Source organism: Brachyhypopomus gauderio, chromosome 1 (assembly GCF_052324685.1).
Source record: "Brachyhypopomus gauderio isolate BG-103 chromosome 1, BGAUD_0.2, whole genome shotgun sequence".
Lineage (NCBI taxonomy): Eukaryota > Metazoa > Chordata > Actinopteri > Gymnotiformes > Hypopomidae > Brachyhypopomus > Brachyhypopomus gauderio.
In genome coordinates, this window is record NC_135211.1 from 46,411,636 (window position 1) to 46,437,769 (window position 26,134).

Sequence of the window (26,134 nt, forward strand, 5' to 3'; positions counted from 1 at the left end):
GATATCATCCACAAGCTGTCTAGAATTACATTAATTATACCGCTACTAATTCTACAGTCAGGATTATAATCACAATGCTGGCTATGACCTCATATCTCTCCCTCTCTATAACACCACACAGACCATAGGAGAGTACAGCCCTCTCCCCCTAGTCTTGTGTATGTGTGTATGTATGCGTGTGTGTGTGTGTGAATAACTTACCACCTGCATGGCGGAGCCTCTGGGTGGGTGAGGTTCAATCAGCAGCTGACACGGAGTTTGGCCGAAACTCCTGACCTGAGACTCCACAGCCTGGGGGGGGGCAGCATTAGAGGGGAGATATGGCTACTTAGAGGCCCGTAAGAAAGCAAGAAACATGTTAAAAGACAAATAAGACTTGAACTTGTGACTCAGAGTGTCAGACACTCAGATAAGACAGAGATGTAGCAGAAACCAAAGTGCAAACACATATGGAACTCGTGGGTGTGTGTGTGTGTGTGTTCATTCCATGAGAAGCAGTTGGCTCAGTACTCCAGGGGAATCTCAGGTGGGATTACTGAAACGAATTTCCACCAGCAGTGAAACTTTGCTGATCCTGTTCTGAGACCGAACACAGACCATCAACCATCCTGCTCACCTCCACCAGCCGTCCACCAGAGAGAGAGAGAGAGAGAGAGAGAGAGAGAGAGAGAGAGAGAAAGCAGGAATGCCAACCAGACAGACAGAGAAAGAAAAAAGGGGAAAAAAACTGAGAAAGAGTGAAAGTCTTCAGCAGGCCTGCTAAAAACCTCCTAAATGTCACTTTGGCTCCAGTAGTATTAGGACAGGAAGTGAGGGTCTCTCTCTCTCTCTCTCTCTCTCTCTCTCCTCCATTTTTCCTCATCCACCACTCTTCCTTTGTTGAGCCTACAGTGCCAGCGCTGTGTGGAAATCCTCCAGTGATACAACTCAGACGGCACTACGCATCTGGAATCACCATCCACAAACTCCAGGACTAACGCAGACTAACTGCCAGACGCACACGGGATCTAATGACGTCATCATATGCTGCTAGTGACTTTGACGATTTTGTTACGTTCTTTTCCAACAGTGCGATATGTTTTTCTCGCTCTAAGTCAACTGTGAATCCAAAAGTGTCAAAATGAAATCTGATCAAATCTAAATTTAATGAAATTGAATAAAAATGAACGAAATATTGATGTGTAAAGTTTGCATACGAGGAGAGAAGGGAGGGGAAGAGATTGCGGTGAGGTGGATGAGTTAACGGTTTCAATCTCTTCAGGAGCACTGGCCCATCACTGATGAGGTCCCTTTGTATTCTACACATTTAAATGATGAAGATGATCCCTACACACACTCACACACACACACACACACCGGTGTGCGGGGTTCACACACATAAACCCAGCACCTAGCTGGTCATGCTCTCAGAGTCACCTGATTTACTCAGGCCCTTGACAAGCCAATCTAAGTGACCAGTGCAGAACAGAGACTTATTTAGCATAATGGGGGTTGGTTCAGCATACCATCAGGGCTACAAGATTCACACACCACAGGAAAGGTCATGTTCCTACTGCATATTAATAGACGTACAACTAAGCTGTGTGTGTGTGTGTGTGTGTGTGTGTACACTAAGCTGCCAGTTTAACAGACCCCCCTCAATTCTACATTCCGATGTCATATAACACACGAGTGTTGTCCACCTCAGTGACTATATGGAATGTAATGCGGGTTGGTCCTACTTAAACATCCCGATTCAACAATGTCCACATGTACCGATATCCTAGACTTTTTCCCACACAAATATTTATTTTGACATGCAAATATTTAAATGGTAAATAAAAGGGAAAAAACTTCATTAATGATCAGTGATCTTGTAAAAGAAAACAGATTGTGTAAAAGTGAGATTTCACTTAATCGATCTGGATGAGAAGGTTGGACAGTTGACAGACAGACTCACGCTACGTGTGCTCACGCTACGATTGTTTTTGCACCACCATCTCCTATGAATGAAGCCATGATGGTGTGAGTATGCGTCTCTATTCTGAAGAGAACTCCCAGAGTGTCTTTTCAGTAATTTTAGGTTGCAGCAGTGAGACAGGAAGTAATCATCGTCTGAGAAAACACAGCTTTGTCTCAGGAGTAACCCTAATCTGCCATGAGACATTCCACACGTCTCACACACACACACCTCCCATAGACACACACACTTGGACACAAATGCACCACATAGACACACACAGGAACATTCAGACATGTTCGGACACAGCCACACAGCCACACACTCCACAGATGCACAAAGACACACCACTCAAATGCATAATCCCTATTCAGTCCATCAAGAACATATATTCCACACTCAAAACAGCCCATTCTTATAAACATAAAATATATAGTGGCACATGAATGGACTATGGGCAACGGAATCAACATCAAATCAAAAATCTCATGACCAGAAGGCAAACACAAATCTCTGAAGCACGTTTGTTTGTGTGTTTTTCTGCATCGGTCAGTCAGTGGACTAGCCACCCTGGAGCTAAGGAATCACCTCCAACCTGGAGCCTGGTGTTCAGGAAGACCAGGAAGACCCAACACTGTAGGAGGGATGCTGGAACAGGGCGGGAATGTTTCTGGAGGTCTAGAGGATGTCCTGAGACACAGTGTGCCCTGATTGGTCCGCATGGGCCTCTCCCTGGTGTCGTTTTGTGAGGTAGTGCACTGAATTCAACTTCTCTCATTAGTGGCTCACCCTGCTTGTGTTTACAAGGCAGTGGTTTGTATGTGTACGTCTTTGATACGTGTTAGAGTGCGTACAGCTGACTCTCGTGGTGCGTGTGGGCACCTGTCACGGGGCCATGTATATTTGTGTAAACTCACCTCTCGAATGACCCCTCGTGGAGCATGGGGTCCTGAGTGTGGTGTGTGTGTGTGTGTGTGTGTGTGTGTGTGTGTGCTCACCTCTCGAAGCATGGGGTCTGCTATGTTGCTGAGGTTGACGGCTCCTTCGTAGGTGAGGTAATAGAAAACGTTGAGGGCTCGCGCTGCCTCAGGACCCTGTTGCTTGTAGCCGAAGATCAGATCGATCCACTGGTGCAGCTGGCATGACACAAACTCACTCTCCAGAGCCTAGAGAGACAAAACACCACTGATCAACACTACATCACTAACAAACACTCAGAGCCTAGAGAGACAGAACACCGCAGATCAACACTACAACACTAACAGAAAATAGTATTGATAAACACCACAGAACTAACACACACACTAACGTCAGTGATGGATACAACTTCTGTTTTTTATTTAGTTAATAAATAAAATGTTTTTTAAACCTTTTTTAGAAAATGTTAAAATAATGACAATATTCAGTTTATAGAATAGCCAGTAAAAAATGTCACAACTGTACTGTACTGTAAAATTAAGCAGCAACAGACTATACACATACATTAGAGCAACCGGTGGATACAACAGAGCTCTGGTCTTCTTTCCCAACCTCCAGTACAAACACAATAAACACCCACATAAACTCTCCTCATCGTTAAACGTCCATCAGGCACTGAATGCATTCAAATCGCTTATTCACGGTGGTGCTCAGCATTAACAGGAGAAAGAATAGGGAGGAGGTGCGTCGTGATGATCTCCAAAGTTCAGGAGCGTTCCTCTCTGGCTCGGTTTTTGGAGATTGTGCTTTCTGCCGCGCTGGGGATACTTCCCTGCTGTCCGCAAGCTGACATACAAGCTGTTTCTGTCGTCATTAGCAAGCGCAGGAGGCCTGTTTATGACTGCTCATAAAAACACAGCCATTGTCTTAATTTGCGCAAACCTCTGTGGGCACAAAAGCCCTAAATGCACACAAATGAGTCTGAGAGACACTCTGATCGTCATTGCTGCTGTGTGTCACATTACTACCGGGCAAAAACATTAAACTCAGCCCTTAAACGGCAATTTATATCAGTTAAATGTGTACCGTCTGGGCCTCCACATCTCTCATTTAAATGTGACTTTCTTGACAGCTAATTTGGCTTCATTTGGGTGCCAAGCGTTGTTAATTAGGGCACCACAGCAGCGGACTGATCACACTCACAGTGAAACGCCTGACATTTTGAGGCGTTTAACGGGAGCGCTACTGGCTCTTGAAACAGCTTTATGAAACGGAGCATAACATCAATAAAAGCTAAATGCCAGGCGTGAGAGGAAGGCGTGTGAGGAAGACGTGTGAGGAAGGCCCAGTCAGTGTGGGTTAATAGCACTCAGGCTGAATGAGGTGGGGGCTCTTTCTTGTGTATTCAAATAGTAACCTTAGCAAATGGTGGAGGGTTAAAGTGGTTGTTATAGCAACACTCCCTGCAACATGATTCACAAAACTCATAAGAGGGAGACACACACACACACACACACACACACACACACACACACACATACATACACACACAAACAGCTAAATGAACCTAATGCCCAGCTGATGAAACAGGTTCTCTGCAGATTGCCTACACCAGCACTCACTGATCAATACTTCACTCTTTCCTCTTATGTTAACAAGTTAAGAACACGCCATTACACAGCCTAGCAGAGAAAACGATTGGAAATTTGCTGACCAGCATATAAAACTGCAGTACCCATAATCATCTCTCTGATCCTCTCTCTGGACTTCAGTGGGTCTTAATATCAGTTACCTCTCACCTGGGGATACAATTCTATTACAGCCAGAGAGGGTTGGGCTCTCTTTCTCTCTCTCTCTCTCTCTCTCTAACTCTCTCTCTCTCTCTCTCTCTCTCTCTCTCTTTCTCTCTCTCATGCACAGTGTGTGTGCGCGTGTGTATAAAGAAAGGCTTCTTCACCTCATTATTCCCATGAACTGACCTCTAGTTGTTCTTCTGGAAACCCATTTCCAAACTTTACACAGACCCTGATGGGTGTTTAATACGGGCGGCCATCTTGTGTCAATCAGTGAGGGGACGTGAAGAGGGGGAGGGCGAGTGATTGGACAGCTCCTCTCTAGAGGGCTGCCTTTATGTTAATGATGGAACTCTGGGATCAGGACTGAGGGCGGAGCCCATGCTCTGAGATCTCTGACCTCATCAGTGATGCGGGGAGCGTTTGGTTTAGTCTCCAGAGGCCCAGGAAGATGTGTGGGGCACTGATGTCACCACAGAGCCTGTCCGTCTGTTTCATTAGTCAAAACAGAGGGGGACATGTAGGTACAACACAGAACGTCTTTTTACACCACACAACCGCGTACACAGAAACCTCAGGGTGAACGCTGCATATTTACGAGGAAATATGTTTTCAAAGATTATATATAATGCAAAGATTATTTGCTGAGGTCTAATAAAATTTTTTCACTTAATTTAGATGATTTTCAAGTGTACAGTTCTCATAAAAGCCCATTGACTGTGTTAGGGGTTTTAAAAAGAGTGAGTTTAAATAAACAATTCTAGTAAATATTCTTCATCTTTGCTGGTAGAGGTTTATAATATGCATGCATTAATACACAGTGGCGTTTTATCGTTTCTGCTCATTAAGAAAATGTGGAATGGCTTATTGATACACCAATTAACAGAGCCAGAATGTCTCATAACACTCCACTGGGAGCCACTGGCATTATGGAAATGAGGTGTATATGTCATGTGCATGTGGGTGAGTGGGTGTTTGTCTGACATGTCAGTGGGGTGAGATGTCAGAATGTCTGTTTCAGGTATACTATTAAAACATATATTAAACTGTGTTTGCCAGTGTATAACAAAGCAAAATGACAGGACCCTAAAGCCCTGTGTGGGGCAGCAGAGTGGGGTGATAGGGGCAACTTCGTTAGTGTGCTGGGCTGTTACTGCAGCAGAAACAAAGGTTGGGGTAGTTTGGACACAGGCAGGCCAATCCTGGGGCGCTCTCTCTCTCTCTCTCTCTCTCTCCTTCACCCTTTTCATACTTTCTCTCCCTCTCTGTCCGTCTTTCTCTTGGTCTCCCCCTCTCTTTATGTCTCTCCATGATTCTGCCTCTATCTCTCCAAGGGGAATATTCCCCAGCTCAGAGTGTTCGTCTGCAGGGACGGCCTGGATGTTAAGGCAGTAACATCTCCCAGACCAACACAGAACTCACCATCAATCCCAGTCCAACCTCACCCTCACACGCAAGCATCCAGACACAAAGCAGCACACTGGTTTTATGAATGGCTCTTTCGGTCCAGACAGTGGAAAACACCTCGAGTCTCCTACAGCTGTCTTGTAGGACGCTAACCATCCTTTCAGACTCTGCTTTAACGAGCTTTAATGCGGTGGATTTGCGTGACTTCCTCCTGCAGCTGGACCCTTAAAACATTCTGGGTGCCAAAATGATACTCAACATACCAAATAATGCAATCTGTGAATGGGCGGAGTCACAGCGGAGAATGGGGAGGGGCAGGGCTCTGAGTGGCAGCTGATCAGACCAATCCTGATTATGGAAATCATGTTGATAAATATACTGTATTATAGATAAACATTCCTGCTTAAACATGCACACTCACGAGTGTGTGTGCTGTCTCTCTCTCCTTTCTCCCATAAACTCATATTTGGTTTTTTATTATACAAGATAAAGAAACAAGGTCTTGACAATACTACTGACATGGTTTTGAGGCAGGACAGAATTTGCAGAGGGAAAATATTAAAATATTTACGTTAAATGGTTCAGTACAAAAAATCGTTTCCAACATTGGAAAGCTTCTGGCTAAAACACAACACAACACACACGCACGCACACGCACACACACACACACACACACACACACACACACACACACACACACACACACACACACACACACACAGAGAGAGCTGTGTGAGAGTCTCTAGACTTAAAGAGATCAGAGTAGAAGTTAATTACCACAGTCATCTATTCTAATCACCTTTCTTCTGTGCTCTTCTCAGGACACACACACACACACACACACACACACACACACACACACACACACACACAGAGTAACGACTTCAGTGTGTGGAGATCATTTGGGAGGTCTCATCCTTCTGGAGCCCACTTTACTGGACTCTACCTTACTGGGATGTGCGTGCTAGTATGTGAAGGTGTGGTTGCGTGAATGGGAGTTTAAGGGTGTGTGTGTGTGAGACCCCCCCTCTCTCTCCTCTCCCTCCTTTCCAGCTCCCCCACCACACACACACACACACACACACACACAAAGCCCCTTTCTCTATATGCCTGTATGCATTTCATAACCTCCACTCCTTCACCAGGATGATAAGTCATGGGCATCCATCACAACAGCCAATCACCGGCCTCCACACACACACACACACACACACACACACACACACACACATGCGAGTGTCTTAATTTAATGTTGGGTGATATTGCCTTGTCCTCCCAAACTTCCCCCAGTTTGCTCAGGGTCAGCTCACATACACCAAGCTGCTCAGTTAGACACTATATTATTCTCAGTTTCTCTGAGCCTGAGCTCTGTGTGTGTGTGTGTGTGTGTGTGTGTGTGTGTGTGTGTGTGTGTGTGTGTGTGGTGGGAGTCGAAAAGGAGGGAGAAAAGGAGGGAGAGAGAGAGAGAGAGAGAGAGAGAGAGAGAGAGAGAGAGAGAGAGAGAGAGAGAGAGAGAGAGAGAGCTAGAGCTGGCCGGGGTTGTTTGCACCCATGCTGAAAATTAATTTCTCTCTTTATTCACATGGCATGCTTGAGTGAGTACATGTGAAGGACAAAGTCAAGGCTAAGATGCACCATATACTCCTCTGTCTCTCTCTCTCTTTCTGTCTCTCTTTCTTTCTGTCTCTCTCACACACACACACCCACACATCTGTATCCACTTCAGTATGATCATGTAAAAGGTCTAATGCACCTCTCATCCAGTCCTAGATTTTCAAACTCATATAGAGACAGACAGATAGACGGACAGTCAGACAGAGACATAGACAGACAGACACATACAGTAGATAGAGATAGTAGGAAAGACAGGGAGATAGCGTGACCTTTGCGCCTCTGAAGCAAGACCAGTCAGACTGCTCCGGCAGGTCTGCAGCCCGTCCCTGGACACCCTCCGCGGTGGGCGGGTGGAGGTGTGGCCCGTAGCTGTGGTCTACACAGGGCTACGGCAGCGTCGGCTGCAGTGATGACAGTCGTACATCGGGGACCGTGTCCCCAGCGGTACGGTGAGACTACGGTGCGAGCAGACATCACCGCAGTGCCGCGCTGTGTTCGGCACAGCCGCGCAGGACGACATGAGAACCGAATGTCAACTGTGATGACCTCTGACCTCCGTGAGGTCGGTGGTCTTTGGCTGTGGGAAAGTGATACAGCGGCAGTGGTCTCATATCCTCCATAGTTCACACACTCGGTTCACACGAAAAAAAAAAATGGTTATTTGAGATTCTCATAATGGAAAAAACGCTGAGCATAATGAATTTGCAACCATGCCTCTCTGTCGGTCTTCTCACAAAATGAATATTTATAAACTCTAACCATCTTTTTCTCAGCCTGTGAATTGTTCCAATTTCTAGTGAAAACCCCTAGATAACAGGGCTGATCTGGGATCAGATGTCGTACCCTAAATGCGTTCCCTCCTCCAGACAGCACTGCTCTTTCTGCCCCATCCCGATACACCACACCGAGAGGCACAGAGTGCATCTCACGTCCCTCGGCTCTCACGCTCAACGCCACGTGACCCGAGGATTCCCACGCAGGCTGGCTGAGCGAGAGGGTTTGATCCAGGGTCGCCCCCCCGCGCCTGCTCTGAGGGCCTACAGCTGTTGGCAGGGTCGGGGCACTGGGACACAGCCCCACTTCACTCCGTTTAAAACGACTGTCTGTCTGTCAGCACTGAAAGAGAGAGAGAAGGTGTGGGTTCACACCATCCTCTCCCACCTCACGCTCGGGCCACCGACGCTGGTGTAGATCACCGAAGCTCCATCACACACACACACACACAGGGCCTCCACTCTACACAACCCTTACATGCCAAACCGTTTACATACTACATATAAGTGTTTAACAGTGATCCTGTGGTTATGCATATATTCAGGTTATTCAGCTGTATAGATGTACCAACCCAGACGCACTGTACGTACAATTACAGGATGCTATGAGCTTTACAGTGAATTATAACATTAGAACCTAATTACAATGACAGTTTGTAATCGAGTCCGTCTTGAAAGGGTACAGATGTGAGGAGAAAGAGCTCATCAGTGAGTTCGTCTCTGATTACGGGGAACTCACCCCTCCATAGTGTATATGTGCACGTCAGCCTGACCAACACTCACACAGGGATTTACTACTGAGCCCACTGGAACAGTGGAACCCTTAATACATGCTCAGACCACAAAAAGAAAGGCAAGAAAATGTGTGTGTGGGTGTGTGTGTGTGTGTGGATCTGGAAGGACAGGATGTATTTTAAAAAACTGTTGTGCCTCATCTGTGAGCACTGAGAAGATCAGCCTGCTGGTTCCATTTTCAGCAAAAACACACGCACGCACGCACGCTCAGAGGCTTCATTATTATATTTTAGCACCCTGGTGCTACTTTGAATCTCTTGGACTGGGTGAGTGGTTGATCTGGCTCCATCTGTAAAGGACGTTTCTGCTGGTCTGAGATCATCTGATGATTTCTCATATAATGCTTATGGACAGGGGTTAGGATGGCAAAAGGCAGGTCTCCAGTCAGTCTAAAGCCCACAGTCACCTGTTATTGCTGTAACCTTATCCAGATCAGGGACGGAGCAGAGAATTAGTCATATATTCGGGAATGTTCCTTTTAGCATGACGGTGGCCAGAACAGACTGGTTATCTGATGAGAGAGATCAAGTTCTTAACCTCTCTCTCGACCCTCAGTTTCAAAACACCAATCAACAGTTCTTACTGTCGGGCACAGTAAGAGAAAGAGCATGTGTGCGTGTGTGTGTGTGCGTGTTCACATGCACATTTTCCTTTCAAAGATAATCATAACAGACACAAATACATGCAGAGGATACAAATGCATATACACACATGCGCGCATGCGTACACACACACACTTGTTATAAACAATTATTTTATTTTGTAAAGCAAAAACTAAAAGATTTTTCAAAACCTGCTTCCGCTCATGTTGTTTGCTATTTTCTTGCAAACATGCAAACACACTCACATCCATAGACACAAACACACATTTATCCCCTCACCTCCAGAGCAAACGCACATACACACACAAACACACACACACACACACACACACACACACACACACACACACACACACACACACACACACACACACACACACACACACACACACACACACACACACACACACACACACACACACACACACACACACACCCCCCAGACAGAGGACTCCTGTCGTCTTTTTGGAGAGGGCAGTAAATTTTACAAGCAGGCACTTAGTGTGGCTGTCCAGACTGCGGTTTAATTAGCTGTTAATCACCTATAAGACATAAACGACTATCTCCGTGTGTGACGGTGTGTGTGTGTTGTCCGTCCTGCTGTTTGTGGTCATTAGCAATAGATGAGTGGAGTGGTCCATTAGTCATGAGTCTTTCAGTGTCTGAGTGTCAGCACTCTCCTGTAGCACAGCAGCACTGCCACCCACACACACACACACACACACACACACACACACACACACACACACACACACACACACACACAGGTCCATGATGACACACACCAGCGGAAGCGTTTATGTCTTATAGGTGAAACATTTTTTTTTGAGTAAGTTAAAATGTATTTCTACACCTGGACCCCCAGATCCTTACACACTCTCAACCTAATATTCATCTAGTGTGTGTGTGTGTGTGTGTTAGTCAGGGTAATTTAATCTGTATATAGCCATTAGAAAGTGTATAATACAGTGAAGTACTGTGTACTGTATGGATAGATGGTGATCTCCTCTCCCCAGTCTGCTATTAATGTCTCAACTCAGATCAATAAGCTTGAGAAACACACACATTAGAGCCTGCAGTAACTCCGCTACCACTGATCACACAGTGGCCCTGTTTAAAGAGAGCTGAGCAGCTCATTCATTATGGCCTGGCGAGGCCAGGTTTATGTGCACAGCGAAATTCATACACAACAGCAACACCAAAGCTGAGACAAACGTGAGAAACAGTAAAGAAAATGTTAAAAGAAGATCTTGAAATCTGTCACCTCTGAAAGGCCTCTACAAAAATCTACAAGAGTTCAAATCAAATGAAATGAAAATGCAAAGGGTTGAAAAAAAATCTCAAAATAAAAACTAAATGACTTGAAAATGCACTATAGTGCTAAAAAGATAATTGCTAGAGAAATGCACATGACAGAAAAAAAAACACCACCACCATTTTGGAAACATCAACCATATCTGAGCAGGTTGTTCCTTATTCCAGTCTTTGGTAGTGTAAGGATCTGGGAACTGGAATAGTGTGGTCAGTTCTCTTTGGAATAGTATGGTCAGTTCTCTTTGGAATAACGGGGTCAGTTCTCTTTGGAATAGTATGGTCAGTTCTCTTTGGAATAACGGGGTCAGTTCTCTTTGGAATAGTGTGGTCAGTTCTCTTTGGAATAACGGGGTCAGTTCTCTTTGGAATAACGGGGTCAGTTCTCTTTGGAATAGTGTGGTCAGTTCTCTTTGGAATAACGGGGTCAGTTCTCTTTGGAATAACGGGGTCAGTTCTCTTTGGAATAGTGTGGTCAGTTCTCTTTGGAATAACGGGGTCAGTTCTCTTTGGAATAGTGTGGTCAGTTCTCTTTGGAATAACGGGGTCAGTTCTCTTTGGAATAGTGTGGTCAGTTCTCTTTGGAATAACGGGGTCAGTTCTCTTTGGAATAGTGTGGTCAGTTCTCTTTGGAATAACGGGGTCAGTTCTCTTTGGAATAGTGTGGTCAGTTCTCTTTGGAATAACAGGGTCAGTTCTCTTTGGAATAGTGTGGTCAGTTCTCTTTGGAATAACGGGGTCAGTTCTCTTTGGAATAACGGGGTCAGTTCTCTTTGGAATAGTATGGTCAGTTCTCTTTGGAATAACGGGGTCAGTTCTCTTTGGAATAACGGGGTCAGTTCTCTTTGGAATAGTATGGTCAGTTCTCTTTGGAATAGTATGGTCAGTTCTCTTTGGAATAACGGGGTCAGTTCTCTTTGGAATAGCGTGGTCAGTTCTCTTTGGAATAGCGTGGTCAGTTCTCTTTGGAATAGTGTGGTCAGTTCTCATTGGAATAGTGTGGTCAGTTCTCTTTGGAATAACGGGGTCAGTTCTCTTTGGAATAACGGGGTCAGTTCTCTTTGGAATAGTGTGGTCAGTTCTCATTGGAATAGTGTGGTCAGTTCTCGTTGGAATAGTGTGGTCAGTTCTCGTTGGAATAGTGTGGTCAGTTCTCATTGGAATAGTGTGGTCTGTTCTACTGTGAGGTCCAACAGTTGCATTTAGAATAAGCAGCAACTATGGAATTGGGGACATGAGAAGACCAGTATAACTACCAGTATAGAATACCAGAACAAATACCAGTTTAGACCAGTAAGAGCAGTGCTGTGGTCAAGTCTGGATTTATTTCTCTAAGTCCTAATGAGCTTAATTAGATTTAAAACACAAAGCTTTAAATCTTGAACATATTCTTGAGAAAGGCTGATTTTGTTATTGATTTGATGATTCTATTGAAGTTATTCCAAGATTTCTGACCTGATCCGACACTCATCTGGATTCATTGTGTCAGTGCCAAACAGAATTACCTGTCTTTGTTTAGCTGTATAAAGCTTCCTCAATTGTCAGTTAACTTTAGGCAGTGACACAAACAGTTGATTTGTGGTAATTGAGGGAGAGTGCGAATAACATGTCATCTGTACAGCCATAATAAGCTAATCAGCTGTTTTTAAGGATTTGGCCTAGTGGAACTATCAAGATAATGAAACAGGAAAATATAAGGAATGGATGTGATGCACCACAGCACGATGACGTTTGTCAGGATTCATTGACACGATAGGAAACACTGGTGTAACTACATCAGGGCTGGTAACAAATGTGTAACCACATCAATGTGGGTAACTCCAGTCTAACTACCGCACGGTGGGTAACAACCAATCTAATTCGAGCACAGTGGGTAACACCAATCTAATTCGAGCACAGTGGGTAACACCACTCTAACCACAGCATGGTGGGTAAAACCAGTCTAACCACCGCGTGGTGGGTAACACCACTCTAACCACAGCGTGGTGGGTAAAACCAGTCTAACCAGAGCGTGGTGGGTAACACCAGTCTAACCACAGCATGGTAGGTAACACCAGCCTAACCACAGCATGGTAGGTAACACCAGCCTAACCACAGCATGGTAGGTCTTGCACAGGACGGGAATGATGCAGAACAGAAATCATGCCGGCATTCTTCCACAGCATGGCACTCGATCGCATTTACAAACACAAAGACGGAATTCTAATTGTGTCTCCGCGTGTGTATGTGCACATGGCGTGTCTGTGTGTGTGTAGCTGTCCATGTGACAAACACACCAGTCGGTGGTGATTAATGAGGGAGTCACAGTCATATCAGCACTCTAATTACAGCAGAAAACAGGTCAGGTCACACACACACACACACACACACACACACACACACACACACACACACACACACACACACACAATATATTACTAGACAACAACACATTATAGCAAAAACCTCCAAAAACCAAACACATTTCCTCACTTTAATTTTAAAAGCTTTTGAAAATGTATATTTTTCTTCCTGGAGAAAAAAATAAGCACGCTTGAACTTGTAGTTAGAAATGTTTGACTGACAGGAAGTGAGGAGAACAACAGAGAGAGAGTTGTAGAAGAACAACAGAGAGAGAGAGAGAGAGAGAGAGAGAGAGAGAAACAAACGTACCAGTCGGTTGATTCGGACAAACTCCTGGGCACTCTTGGCCCAGGGAGGCAGCTCCACGTCTGACACCACCGTGCCTTCATCCATCACGCCAAGGTTGTAGTTATTAGAGTTAACAAACAGCTCCGGCAAATAGTAAAACTCAGGGATCAATTCCTACATGGGGGAAACAGAGACAGATACAGCAAGAGTTAAATTATTATTATAAAATATTAATATTCAAGAACATTTACCTCAATCTGAGGGTGATTCATTATTATTATTCCAGTCATATTTGCCTGGAATTTACTAATGGTCCTTTTCATCTTTGTGAAGCCTTCCTAAAATATGAAAACAACTGGCACACATGCATGTGTGTGTGTGTGTGTGTGTGTGTGTGTGTGTGTGTGTGTGTGTGTGTGTGTGTGTGTGTGTGTGTGTGTGTGTGTGTGATAGCCTACACTCTGCACCTGTATTCCTAACTACTGTAGGTGAGGCTTCACTGATCCTGTGAAACCTGCATGCGACAGGAGGAACCTCATTACAGCAATGAATGGGGCAGAAAACGCTACATATTCCAGCTCTGACATGCTTCCTCTTTTTATCTGTCACTGTGTGTGTGTGTGTGTGTGTGTGTGTGTGTGTGTGTGTGTGTGTGTGTGTGTGTGTGTGTGTGTCATCCGAGATGCACCCAGTGAGAAGTGGGACATTAGTCATAGAAATTAGACTTCAGAGTGGCTGCGTCTGGAAGCCACGGTGTGTCAGACTGATAAAAGACTTCAGACAGAGAGACACAGGGATTCACAGCGGCCTGCCGCTGAACTAACGCTAGTTATGACACAACAGACAGATGGGTGGAAGGGAAGGATAATGAGATGAGAGAAATAGAAGGGGGAAAAAAAGCACGGATGGATGGATGGATGGATGGATGAAGCGCTGTGGAGGTCATAAGACTGTGATGATCGGCTGGTTTTCATCACCAGGTTGTACTGAAGAAACACCCCAGAAAAACCCCACTGAACTCAATGCTAAGCATGTAGATCCTGCCCCATTCCACCCTGTCCACACGGGCCACACAGTTTACACTGAGTTTTCACCAAAGCGGGTGATATATCATTACTCTGTATATCTTCTACACAAACAAAGAACACACGTAATAGTACAGTAGCTGTTCGTATATGGCCGGCAGCGTGCATATCACCATATGATAAATACAGCACGCTTCGTTTTGTGCGATAACTCAGTGTTAATTAACACTCCGTGATCAGGTGTGCTTACATGTCTGAAGAATTTACTACCGTGTGTTCTAAACCTTCCATTCATTCCATATAAACATATTAATGCTAGATTAAGTATGTGCTTGTTCTGGGGTACTGCTAGGTAGGAGCGTGTGTGTGTGTGTGTGTGTGTGTTATCCTCGCAAACAATTATAGACACCAACATGCTCAAGCAGAGTAAACACGTAGACACACATATAAGATATAAGTATACACACAAGAATAGTAGTTGTATAGTAAAAGTAAAATATAGTAAATAATGTCATTACATATATATATAGCTAGAAAGTCCCTGAAATGTCAGAATGAGCTTTTAAACGAGCAGAATTTCAATGTAAAAAAAAGATTTTCAATGAAAATAGAAAAAAAGTAATTTTAACTTTGTAAAAAATAAATCAGTTGCTAGATCAAATAGAGAGTCCTGCAGACAGACAGTAGCACAAGCCCAGCTCCAGCACGTCTGCCTGACTGAGTTTGTTTGTTTGAACGACCCTTGTTCACTGCATCACAGGAGTCAGGATGACCAATTAAGCAGACAAACACACACAGTCAGTGTCTTCCCCTCCCTTCTGTCCTGCTCCTCTTTAAAAACAAGGAGAGTCTTTAAAACTAAAAGGTCGATGTTTTACGATGGTACCGGGTGTCCCGCAGGTCACCTGCCGAGCCAGGCGTAAATTCACCCTCTCGGCTGGCGACGGGGAGACCTGGGGGCGCTTGAGGAGAGCAGGGGTAAGTACCGGGGGGGCAGGAGCACTGGAGGGGGGCTATAATGTGCAGTGGCCTCTGAGCAGGCCTGGTCAAAGGCCAAAACCTGTGATCCAAAGTCCTGTTGTGCTGTGGGTCAGTGGAGAGGAGTGCCCCCTGGCCCCTACTTAGGCTCCCTCGAATTCCCCTAAGGGGAAACTTCCAGCAGCCTTTCTGCACTGATGCTAGCGCAGGGGGTCAGGGGGTTGGGGTCAAAGGTCAAGCTGGAGCGGGCGCTGCTAGCGATGGACAGGATCAGAAAGGCTTTAAGCCATTATCACCCTCTTTAGCTCCCAAACAAAAATCGCCAAAAGCTTTTTCACCCTTCTGAGGACGGGCATAAAGCCCTCTGCAAAGACAACCACAACATTGCATGCTTAATTAACATATAAAGAAAACGAAGGCAAACAAATACATCATTAGCTATTACAACATTTATGAATTCTGTTTATGGTTCTGTCGTTATTTAACAGAACAAAACGCTGGAACGTGTAGAGTATAAACAGACCCGAAAGACTGATTCAGAACTTTTGTTCATTCTCTATTCAGTTCACGGCCTTCTGCTCCGGTTCTGAGCAGCAGAAGTCCTGTTACACTGATGTGTACTGACAACCTCTGACCCAGACCCTGGCGGCTTCTTTTGTAATCAGGCATTAGGTGGTAATGTGATCCACATGGTTTATTATGGGACCGGAGCAATCAGGCAGAAGCCATATGCAGTCTTATGCTTGTGCAGCAGAACATTTCTGCTGTAATGGGTCTTTTAAGAGGTCTGGACACTTGTTAAAGCCAAAGAGCGAATGGCTTCAAGGGCTGTCAAAGAAGTACAGTGAGCAGTAGTGTGTGTGTGTGTGTGTGTGTATGAGTGAGTGTGTGTGACCAGTGGAGTGTGTATAGAGCATATAGCAGACAGTGCATGATGCAGCGGAGATCATTTGAAGTGTAGTGTGTACAGAGGAGAGGACATTGTGTGTGCAGCAGTGTGTGTGTGTGTGTGTGTGCGTGTGTGTGTCGTGTGTGTGTGTGTGCATGCATGCATGCAGCAGTGTGTGCTAGCTCCAGGTTAGGTCTGAAGGTGCATGCCCTGAAGTTTGCATTAAGGTTAAAGGTCAGCACAGGTCCTGTGGATGAAGGAGGAGGGGCCACACAATCAAGATTAACTGGAGTCTTTGATCCGGCCGACTTGACACTTTCATGCTAGCATGACGAGGATTGGATGTGACCGTGTGTGTGCTGGGCAGTGTGTTTATGGAAGGGGTGATGGGGCAGTGGGGTGAGAAGTCTGCCCCGTCTCCATGGCTACTGCCCCTGCTCCTGCCTCACTGGGCTCTGGTTACCGGGAGGAAGTCTGCGTTCTGTGGGGACGTCTAATCATATAATAGCCTCCATATTGGTGAAACAGAATTTAGAAACAAATAAGAGTCCCATATTGACTGATGTCTGATTTACAGGAAATACGAGTGTGCATATGCGCATATGCATGTGTGTGTGTGTGAAGAAAGGCATATTTCTACCTGTATAGTAAATTTAAACATTGACATTACAAGATTTACACTTTATAACACATGACATTTATTCTTAGTAGAAGGTTCTGACTTCTGTGCATCTGTGTACCTTCATGTCTGTGTAAGGTGTGTGTACCTTCATGTCTGTGTAAGGTGTGTGTACCTTCATGTCTGTGTAAGGTGTGTGTACCTTCATGTCTGTGTAAGGTGTGTGTACCTTCGTGTCTGTGTAAGGTGTGTGAACCTTCATGTCTGTGTAAGGTGTGTGAACCTTCATGTCTGTGTAAGGTGTGTGAACCTTCATGTCTGTGTAAGGTGTGTGTACCTTCATGTCTGTGTAAGGTGTGTGTACCTTCATGTCTGTGTAAGGTGTGTGTACCTTCATGTCTGTGTAAGGTGTGTGTACCTTCATGTCTGTGTAAGGTGTGTGTACCTTCATGTCTGTGTAAGGTGTGTGTACCTTCGTGTCTGTGTAAGGTGTGTGTACCTTCGTGTCTGTGTAAGGTGTGTGTACCTTCGTGTCTGTGTAAGGTGTGTGTACCTTCGTGTCTGTGTAAGGTGTGTGTACCTTCGTGTCTGTGTAAGGTGTGTGTACCTTCGTGTCTGTGTAAGGTGTGTGTACCTTCATGTCTGTGTAAGGTGTGTGTACCTTCGTGTCTGTGTAAGGTGTGTGTACCTTCGTGTCTGTGTAAGGTGTGTGTACCTTCGTGTCTGTGTAAGGTGTGTGTACCTTCATGTCTGTGTAAGGTGTGTGTACCTTCATGTCTGTGTAAGGTGTGTGTACCTTCGTGTCTGTGTAAGGTGTGTGTACCTTCATGTCTGTGTAAGGTGTGTGTACCTTCATGTCTGTGTAAGGTGTGTGTACCTTCACATCTGATGTGTCTCTCTGGCAGTTCTTCCAGGCTCTGGAGATGGAGGAGAAGGTTCGGTCTGCGTGATCAAACTTTCCTCCTTGGAAATTCAGGAAGAAGGTGGTGAACGGTTCCTGAGAAAGTCCAGAAGACAAACGGCGTGAACACGTCCCAGCGGACATGTTGTGTCGTGGCACAATCACGTGACCGGGTCCACAGACACAAACACACACATTTCATATTCATCACAAGCTCCAGTCACTCAACTGGAATGTTCTGGAATGATCCAGTCAAAAAAAAAAAAAAAAAAAAGTCAGGTCAGAGTCACTGACAGAGCCAGGCCAGCACGCGCTAATCCCAAACTGAGCCCAGTAATGATGACCTCTACACAAACCTGTAATCAGCCCAAGAAGGCACCAGCTACAAACTACCGGTTCATTTGTAATCATGTTTAGTCTTACTGAAATATAATCAATAGCTCCCCACCCCTAAAACTCGCCCACATGCTCCAGTGGGGAGGACACCATTAAGAGTCTCCAGAAACCTGGTGAGCATGAAAAAGGGCCCTAATTACAAGGACGAGCATGCCCTGTCTGCAACCCCACCCCCCTCATCTTTCTCTCTTCCTCTCTTCCACTGCTTCCTCCATCCCTCCTTCTCTTTCCCCCTTCATTCTTTCTCACTCCTTTCTGTCTCTCCTTCCCCATCTCCTCTCTTCCTCTTCCCCCATCTCCTCTCTCTTTCTCCCCCCTCCTCTCTCCCCGTCCATCCCTCTGTCCATCCCTCTGTCCATCCCTCTGTCCATCCCTCTGTCCATCCTTGCAGGTTCACTGGTCTGCTGATGAGTGCGTTTCCAGTCGAGCAGATGTGAGGTGCTTTAGTGAAGAGCTTGTAGGATAAGCCAGCTAATAATGGCCAAGGATCAATGCAACGGCCCCATGGGGAGTCTCCATGAAAGTGAGATACTGTAACAATTACAGCCCTCTCCACCAGAGGGTTAGTGACCTCTACAAGTGTGTGTGTGTGTGTGTGTGTGTCTTTGTACACAGCACATTTATATACACTTTCTACAGCTAACAGACACCTGCTTAGAGAACAAAGAAGATATGGGTCAGGACAAGATAATGCTAAATAGTGTCGTTTAGCAAGGACACAACACCGCATTTAGTACTATGCAAACAACATATTGCATCTAATGAATGTAATGTCAGACCACCAGGTCAGGTATAAACTCAAACAACAGATTGATGTGCTGCATATTGGAAAAAAATAATTAAAACATGTCCTGAGCAGTGTGTTATTACTGTCCTGTCTTTGCTCGATGTGCGAGCACACGTGAGCACACGGGAGCAGGGTGCCGTGCTCATGTTGGCATGCAGATAAGGGCCACGTTTCACCACCGCGTGATTCATTCTCACTTAGCAGATGCGCACACACCCCTATTATGAACAACAATTAGCAGGGATGTGTTGCGCCGTAAAAACAAGCGTCTTTACGGCTCCGTGATCACGACGACAATCTGGACACTTACGGTCCTCACTCATTTCATCCACGCACGTAATATGTAATTAGCACGTGAACGAATCGCAAAACTTGCTTGAATGGTGCATTGAAACCTGGAGCCCTAGAGCACAAGACTAAGAGAGCAGAGCATATATATGTGTGTGTGTGTGTGTGTGTGTGTGTGTGTGTGTGTATGAGAGAGAGAGAGAGAGAGAGAGAGAGAGAGAGAGAGAGAGAGAGAGAGAGAGAGAGAGAGAGAGAGAGAGAGAGAGAGAGAGAGAGAGAGAGAGAGAGACTCTTACAATCCTCAGTAGCCACATCATGGTGAAGCTGGCTGTAGAATAGTGTGTGCCGTAGTGGAATTTGGGCACCTGCTCATCCTCCCATGATTCATAGCGGTCAGAGAAGAAGGCGGCCCTCTTTGGATTCAGGGCACCGATTGGCTGCAGGGAGAGCAACAAGACATCAAATTCAGAGTACTGGGTGTTAGCGGTGGACAACAGACTCATATTACCATACAGCTGTTGATCCATATGTACAGATACCATTGCATTCATTATTCCAGAGGAGCTCATTTTAATATTTTACAGATGCAGAATCTTGCCAGGTCCATTATAACAAACGACGAAAAATCTGATCCACGCCGTGTACTGAGTTGTGATCTTTAGTGTAAATATTTTATCTGCAGTTAACCAGTTAGCCTTGAGCTGACACACTCTGCCCTTGCGCCCCAGTGCTGGGGGCGAGTGTGGGCAGAACAAGGGGGCGTGACGCCTGCACTGGGGGCAGGACACAGCGGGGGAGCATGAATACTGGATGATGTTATTCTGAAGATCAGTCAGGCTGGCCTCCCTGCATTCTGCAGCCCTGTGCATGAAATAACAAAGAGGCTCCCTGCAGCTGATTGGAGCACTAGAACAAAAAAGAAATCAAGCACGCGTTTGTCGCACACACACATTCATTTATCCACACACATCTACACACACTCAAACATCTACACACACTCATACATCTACACGCACACTCATGTTCATCCACACACACACACACACACACACACACACGCACACACACACACACACACTGATTCATCCACACACACACATCTACACACCCACACACACTCATTCATCCACACACACATCTACACACCCACACACACACACTCATTCATCCACACACACACATCTACACACACACTCATTCATCCACACACACACACATCTACACACACACACACACTCACATCTACACTCATTCATTCATCCACACATGCACTCGCGCATCCACACACTCATTCATCCTCAAACACACTCACATATCTACACACACACACTCAAACATCTACACACACACACACACACACACACACACACACACACACACACACACACACACACACTCACATATCTACACACACACACACACTCATTCATCCACACACACACACTCAAACATCTACACACACTCATACATCTACACACACACACACACACACGCATCCACACACACACTCACGCATCCTCACATGGACACACACACTCTCTAATGTGCAGGTAATACTCCACAAGGCTGCAATGTGCCTATAACCACATTGATTGGGAAGAAGGAAAAAAATGATTTGGCAGCTGGGAAGATAATTATTTATACTCTCATTTAAAAAGAGGCTTATTGCCTTCCATCTATATTCTTCTCCTCTATTGATCACAGCTACTATTACAATTACCATTACCACCACACACACACACACACACACACACACACACACACACACACACACACACACACACACACACACACACACACACACACACACACACACACACACACACACACACACACACACACGCACACGCGACTTTAATATAGTGGAATGTTTAAAATGAGGTGGGAAGAATGCAGATCGATAGGCTCTGTTATACTGTAGCTGTGTGATGAAAGAGCTCGTCCTGCATGCAGAGGGCAGCTCTGGTATTGATCCCACTAGTGCTGTTAACGTTCAGCCATAAAGCAAATATGCAAGAGGTTTGTGTGTGTGTGTGTGTGTGTGTGTGTGTGTGTGTGTTGTACAAGTAGGCAATTGCATGATTTTTTTTAAGTGTGATGCACGCGTGTGTACAAGCATTTAGTGTAACATGGAGGTAGGACGTTGCCTGATTTAACCATAAAAGGCCCATTATATTCCACTAACTCTTACAGTGTGATAATTAAATCTTAGTTAGAATCCTTTAATTGAGGATTTGTAATCTTAAATACCAGTGCTTCAATTACACTCGTTTAAATGTAATAGTCTCATGCTACATAAGCTTCGATGAAGATTAAGCCTGTATGTGTGTGTGCGTGTTCATCTGTGTGCACGCATGTACGTGTGTGTGTGTGTGTGTGTATATGTGTGTGTGTGTGTGTGTGTGTGTGTGTGTGTGTGTGTGTGTGTGTGTGTGTGTGTGTGTGTGTCTGACAGTGATACAGCGCAGAATGGGGCTGCAGTGGCTGTGCTGTGCACACATGCTGAATTAAACATTACAGGGGCTTGTCTGATTTATAGGGGCAATAACGGCACCCTCATTACGCAAAGAAAAGAGCAAGAGGCATAAAAAACGCCTGTCACAGTCTGTGTGTGTGTGTGTGTGTGTGTGTGTGTGACACCTCAAGGGTCCTCCATATTATGTGTTCCTCTAAAGGAGTAGTGCAGTGTGGCTCTGATGGGATTCTGCCTCTGACAGTGATGTAGATCAGGGGCGTGGTCTCATGGGTGTACCTCCTTAGCCCCTCCCCTCTCACGTTATCCACTTCCCCTTGTTGCCCCTTCACATTCTGTCCCATAACCCTTCATCCGATATCCCCTAGTTCTTGATAGCCCAACCTGCTTCCCTTACCCCCTTGTTTCCTTCCCTCACCCCCTTGTCCACTTCCCTCACCCCCTTGTCCCCTTCCCTCACTCCCTTGTCCACTTCCCTCACCCCCTTGTCCCCTTCCCTCACACCCTTGTCCCCTTCCCTCACACCCTTGTCCCCTTCCCTCACTCCCTTGTCCCCTTCCTATTCTCAGTGGTGATGTGAGGAACTGAACACAGGTGTCGAGCCCAACACACTCCACTCGTAAGGCTGAACCTTTCTCCAGTGGCGTCTCGAGGAGAACACATCTAGCCCCGGTAGTTTGAATCCTGAACTCTGCCCTCTCTCACAACCTTCTTGCTCAGGCTGGAAAGCCAACGGTGCTTTCCAGGGTGGTGCCAATCCTAAAGAAACCCAACCTTGACGCCACCAACATCAGCAACTACAGACCGGTATCTCTCCTCTCATTCCTCTCTAAGATCCTTGAACGGGCTGTACACAACCAGCTATCCTCTTTTCTCTCACAGAACCAGCTTCAGGACCCCAACCAATCTGGCTTCAAGCCGGCACATTCTACGGAAACTGCACTCATTGCAGTAACTGAGAAACTCCATGCGGCTAGAGCAACTGGACTATCATCAGTTCTGATTCTGCTTGACCTTTCGGCGGCCTTTGACACAGTCAATCACGAGATCCTCCTGTCCATCATCTCAGGCCTTGGTATCACTGGCAATGCATGGACGTGGTTTGCATCCTACCTGGAGGGTCGTTCCTACCAAGTAACATGGGGAGGATCAACATCCACGCCATGCAAACTCTCCACCGGTGTTCCACAAGGCTCAGTGCTGGGTCCACTTCTTTTTTCCCTTTATACCCGCTCTCTGGGTGAGTCAATATCTGCACATGGCTTCTCTTATCACTGTTATGCGGATGACACCCAGCTCTTCTTTTCCTTCCCACCCTCTGACACACAGGTTTCAGCTCGAATCTCTGCATGTCTGAAAGACATTGCCTCTTGGATGGCAGCTCACCACCTAAAGCTTAACCCAAGCAAGACAGAGATGCTGTACATCCCTGCAAGAGCCAGTCCTCATCGTGATCTTTCTATCTCATTTGAGAACACCGTGATCACTCCATCCATGGAAGCGCGTAGCCTTGGTGTAGTTGTCGACAATCAACTCTCCTTCACCGCCCACGTTGCTAACACAACACGATCATGCAGATTCGCCCTTCACAACATTCGGAGGATTCGGCCATTTCTCTCTAGGGAGGCCACTCAGGTCCTTGTCCAGTCCCTTGTTATCTCAAGACTGGACTACTGCAACTCCCTACTGGCTGGTCTTCCTATGCATGCCATCAAACCCCTGCAACTGATCCAGAACGCTGCAGCTCGGTTGGTCTTCAACCTTCCCAAGTTCAGCCATGTCACTCCCTTGCTGTCCTCCCTCCACTGGCTTCCGGTAGCTGCCCGCATCAAATATAAAACCCTGGTGCTGGCCTACAAAGCAAAGAATGGTCCAGCTCCTCCTTACTTGATGGCCATGGTAAAACCCAGATGCATACCTAGAGCCCTCCGCGCCTCAAGTATGTCTCGTCTTGACCCTCCATCATCCAGGACACATGGGAGACAAGCATCCAGACTTTTCTCTGTCCTGGCTCCAAGGTGGTGGAATGAACTTCCCTTGTGTGTCCGAACATCGGAGTCACTTGCTGTCTTCAGACGCCGACTGAAGACCCACCTCTTTCAAGTGCACTTTGCATAATTATGCTTTGTCTATTGTAATTTATCGTCTCTTTCCTCAGGTATTGTGCATAATTGGGTTATAGGAATTGTTTACTGTCTTTTTCCTCAGGGGATGTGTATATTCAGGTATAATTGTTAGTTATCATTTGACTTTCGTCTAGTGGTTTTTCCAGCTTGGAGTACCTTGTGTTCAGGACTATCTATTCTACCTTGGAGATTCCAAGCAACTACATAGCACTTTTGTAAGTCGCTCTGGATAAGAGCGTCTGCTAAATGCCATAAATGTAAATGTAAATGCTTTACAAAATGAAGTCGAAATACATGCCACACAAACCAAGCGATCCAGACATACGCTAATCTGACACTAGACCATACCAGTTAAACTCTACCAACACCTGTCTTACACAGCGTCAACAACAGACCCTCCAATAATCATGCAGGATTGTCCTAGTCGTGCTTTTTAATGTTCTATATATGTAATTTGTCTATGAGTAACATGTACTGAGTAAACCATCTTCCTTTAACTTCTCAAAATGGATACATTCAGCTCTATTTTGCTCCAAGATGCTTTAAATCGAGTATGCACACAACAGCCAGCACAAACAGAACTCACCAAGAATCAGTGCTAAGTGAAGCTTCTCTGTCTATAAAGCATCTGTGGCTGTGAGGCATTTCACCACTGCACTGAAGTCAATACCCAATGAGGCTGTGCAGCTCTGTAATGCGTTTGCTTTGTTTCTTTGCAAATATGAACATAAATCTTCTCTGGGTCACCACCCTCGCCGTTGTATACAAACCAAGCTGGAGCGAAGAGCCTTCTGCTCTGGATCATCTGAAATCTCATCTCTTATCTCATCAAAATCTTGGTGGTGGGGAAGAGAAAAAAATATATTGCTGCATCCAAGACCAAGAATTGTACTCTACAATCGCCATCATTAAAACGCTTTCAAAACAAATTATTTGTGGCCTCATGATAATGTATCTAACATGCCTTTAACCCACAGAGGTAAAAAAAGGTCTCAGGGAGAGGGGCGTGGCCTGGATAGAGGGGTGTGGCCAGTGGGAGGGGCACAGTCTGGGAAGGGGTGTGGTTGAGGTTCCTCCTGTAAGACCTGATGTATATGAAGCTGGGAATGACTGGGCTGTGCCTGCAGAGAGACCACCGTCAGGCCTGGCCAACACGCTGACGGAGAGGTTAGAGTTTATGATAAGAAAGTCGGTGAGGCTGTAATGATGGGAACAAAAGGAACATAAATTCATGACGTGCGTTCCTCTGCCCGAGGGGGACGGCAGTGTGTGTGACACCACGTCTATAGCAATTTCACCTCGCAATGTCAAAGGTCCCACATGACCTGTTTCTATCAAAGCAGCACAACCACGGGAGGACAGGGCGTTTGCAGCCACACACAGATACACACACACACAAATTAGAGTAAGCATGGAGGGTTTCAGCAGGCGAGACTGGCTTGCCATGGTCCACTGGTCATACACTGATATCACTCGTGTCAACAGCAAGAATAAAACAGCTGTAATAAAGATTGCTGAGGTTCACACACAGCGGGGGAGGGGGGGGTTGTTGTGTGAGGGGGGGTAAGACAACAGGACTGCACTTTCATTCTCTATCTTGCATTCTCTCTTCCTTCATCTCCCTTTCTCTCCCCCTCCTCTCTCCTCTGTTCTTCTCCGGAGCCTACAGGCATGACTGAACACAGGGGCAGAGCTGTCAAAACTAGAAAGGAAGGAATAGGGAGGGGGAGAACAACCACGACAGTGTGTGTGTGTGTGTGTGTGTGTGTGTGTGTGTGTGTGTGTGTGTGTGTGTGTGTGTGTGTGTGTGGCTTTTTTAACATAGTGGGCAAAATGTAGCACAAACAGCATGGCTAAACAGAAAAACAA

General features: G+C 45.8%; 1 protein-coding gene across 1 annotated transcript in view; it reads right to left on the reverse strand.

Moving 5' to 3' along the window:
- The window catches only part of lrba (LPS-responsive vesicle trafficking, beach and anchor containing), a 184,498-nt gene that overhangs the window by 16,924 nt on the left and 141,440 nt on the right, over positions 1-26,134 (reverse strand). Inside the window, 5 exon segments of the mRNA XM_076996609.1 lie at positions 202-291; positions 2,938-3,105; positions 13,805-13,957; positions 18,172-18,291; positions 19,963-20,103. Coding sequence (XP_076852724.1) covers positions 202-291; positions 2,938-3,105; positions 13,805-13,957; positions 18,172-18,291; positions 19,963-20,103 — 672 coding nt within the window.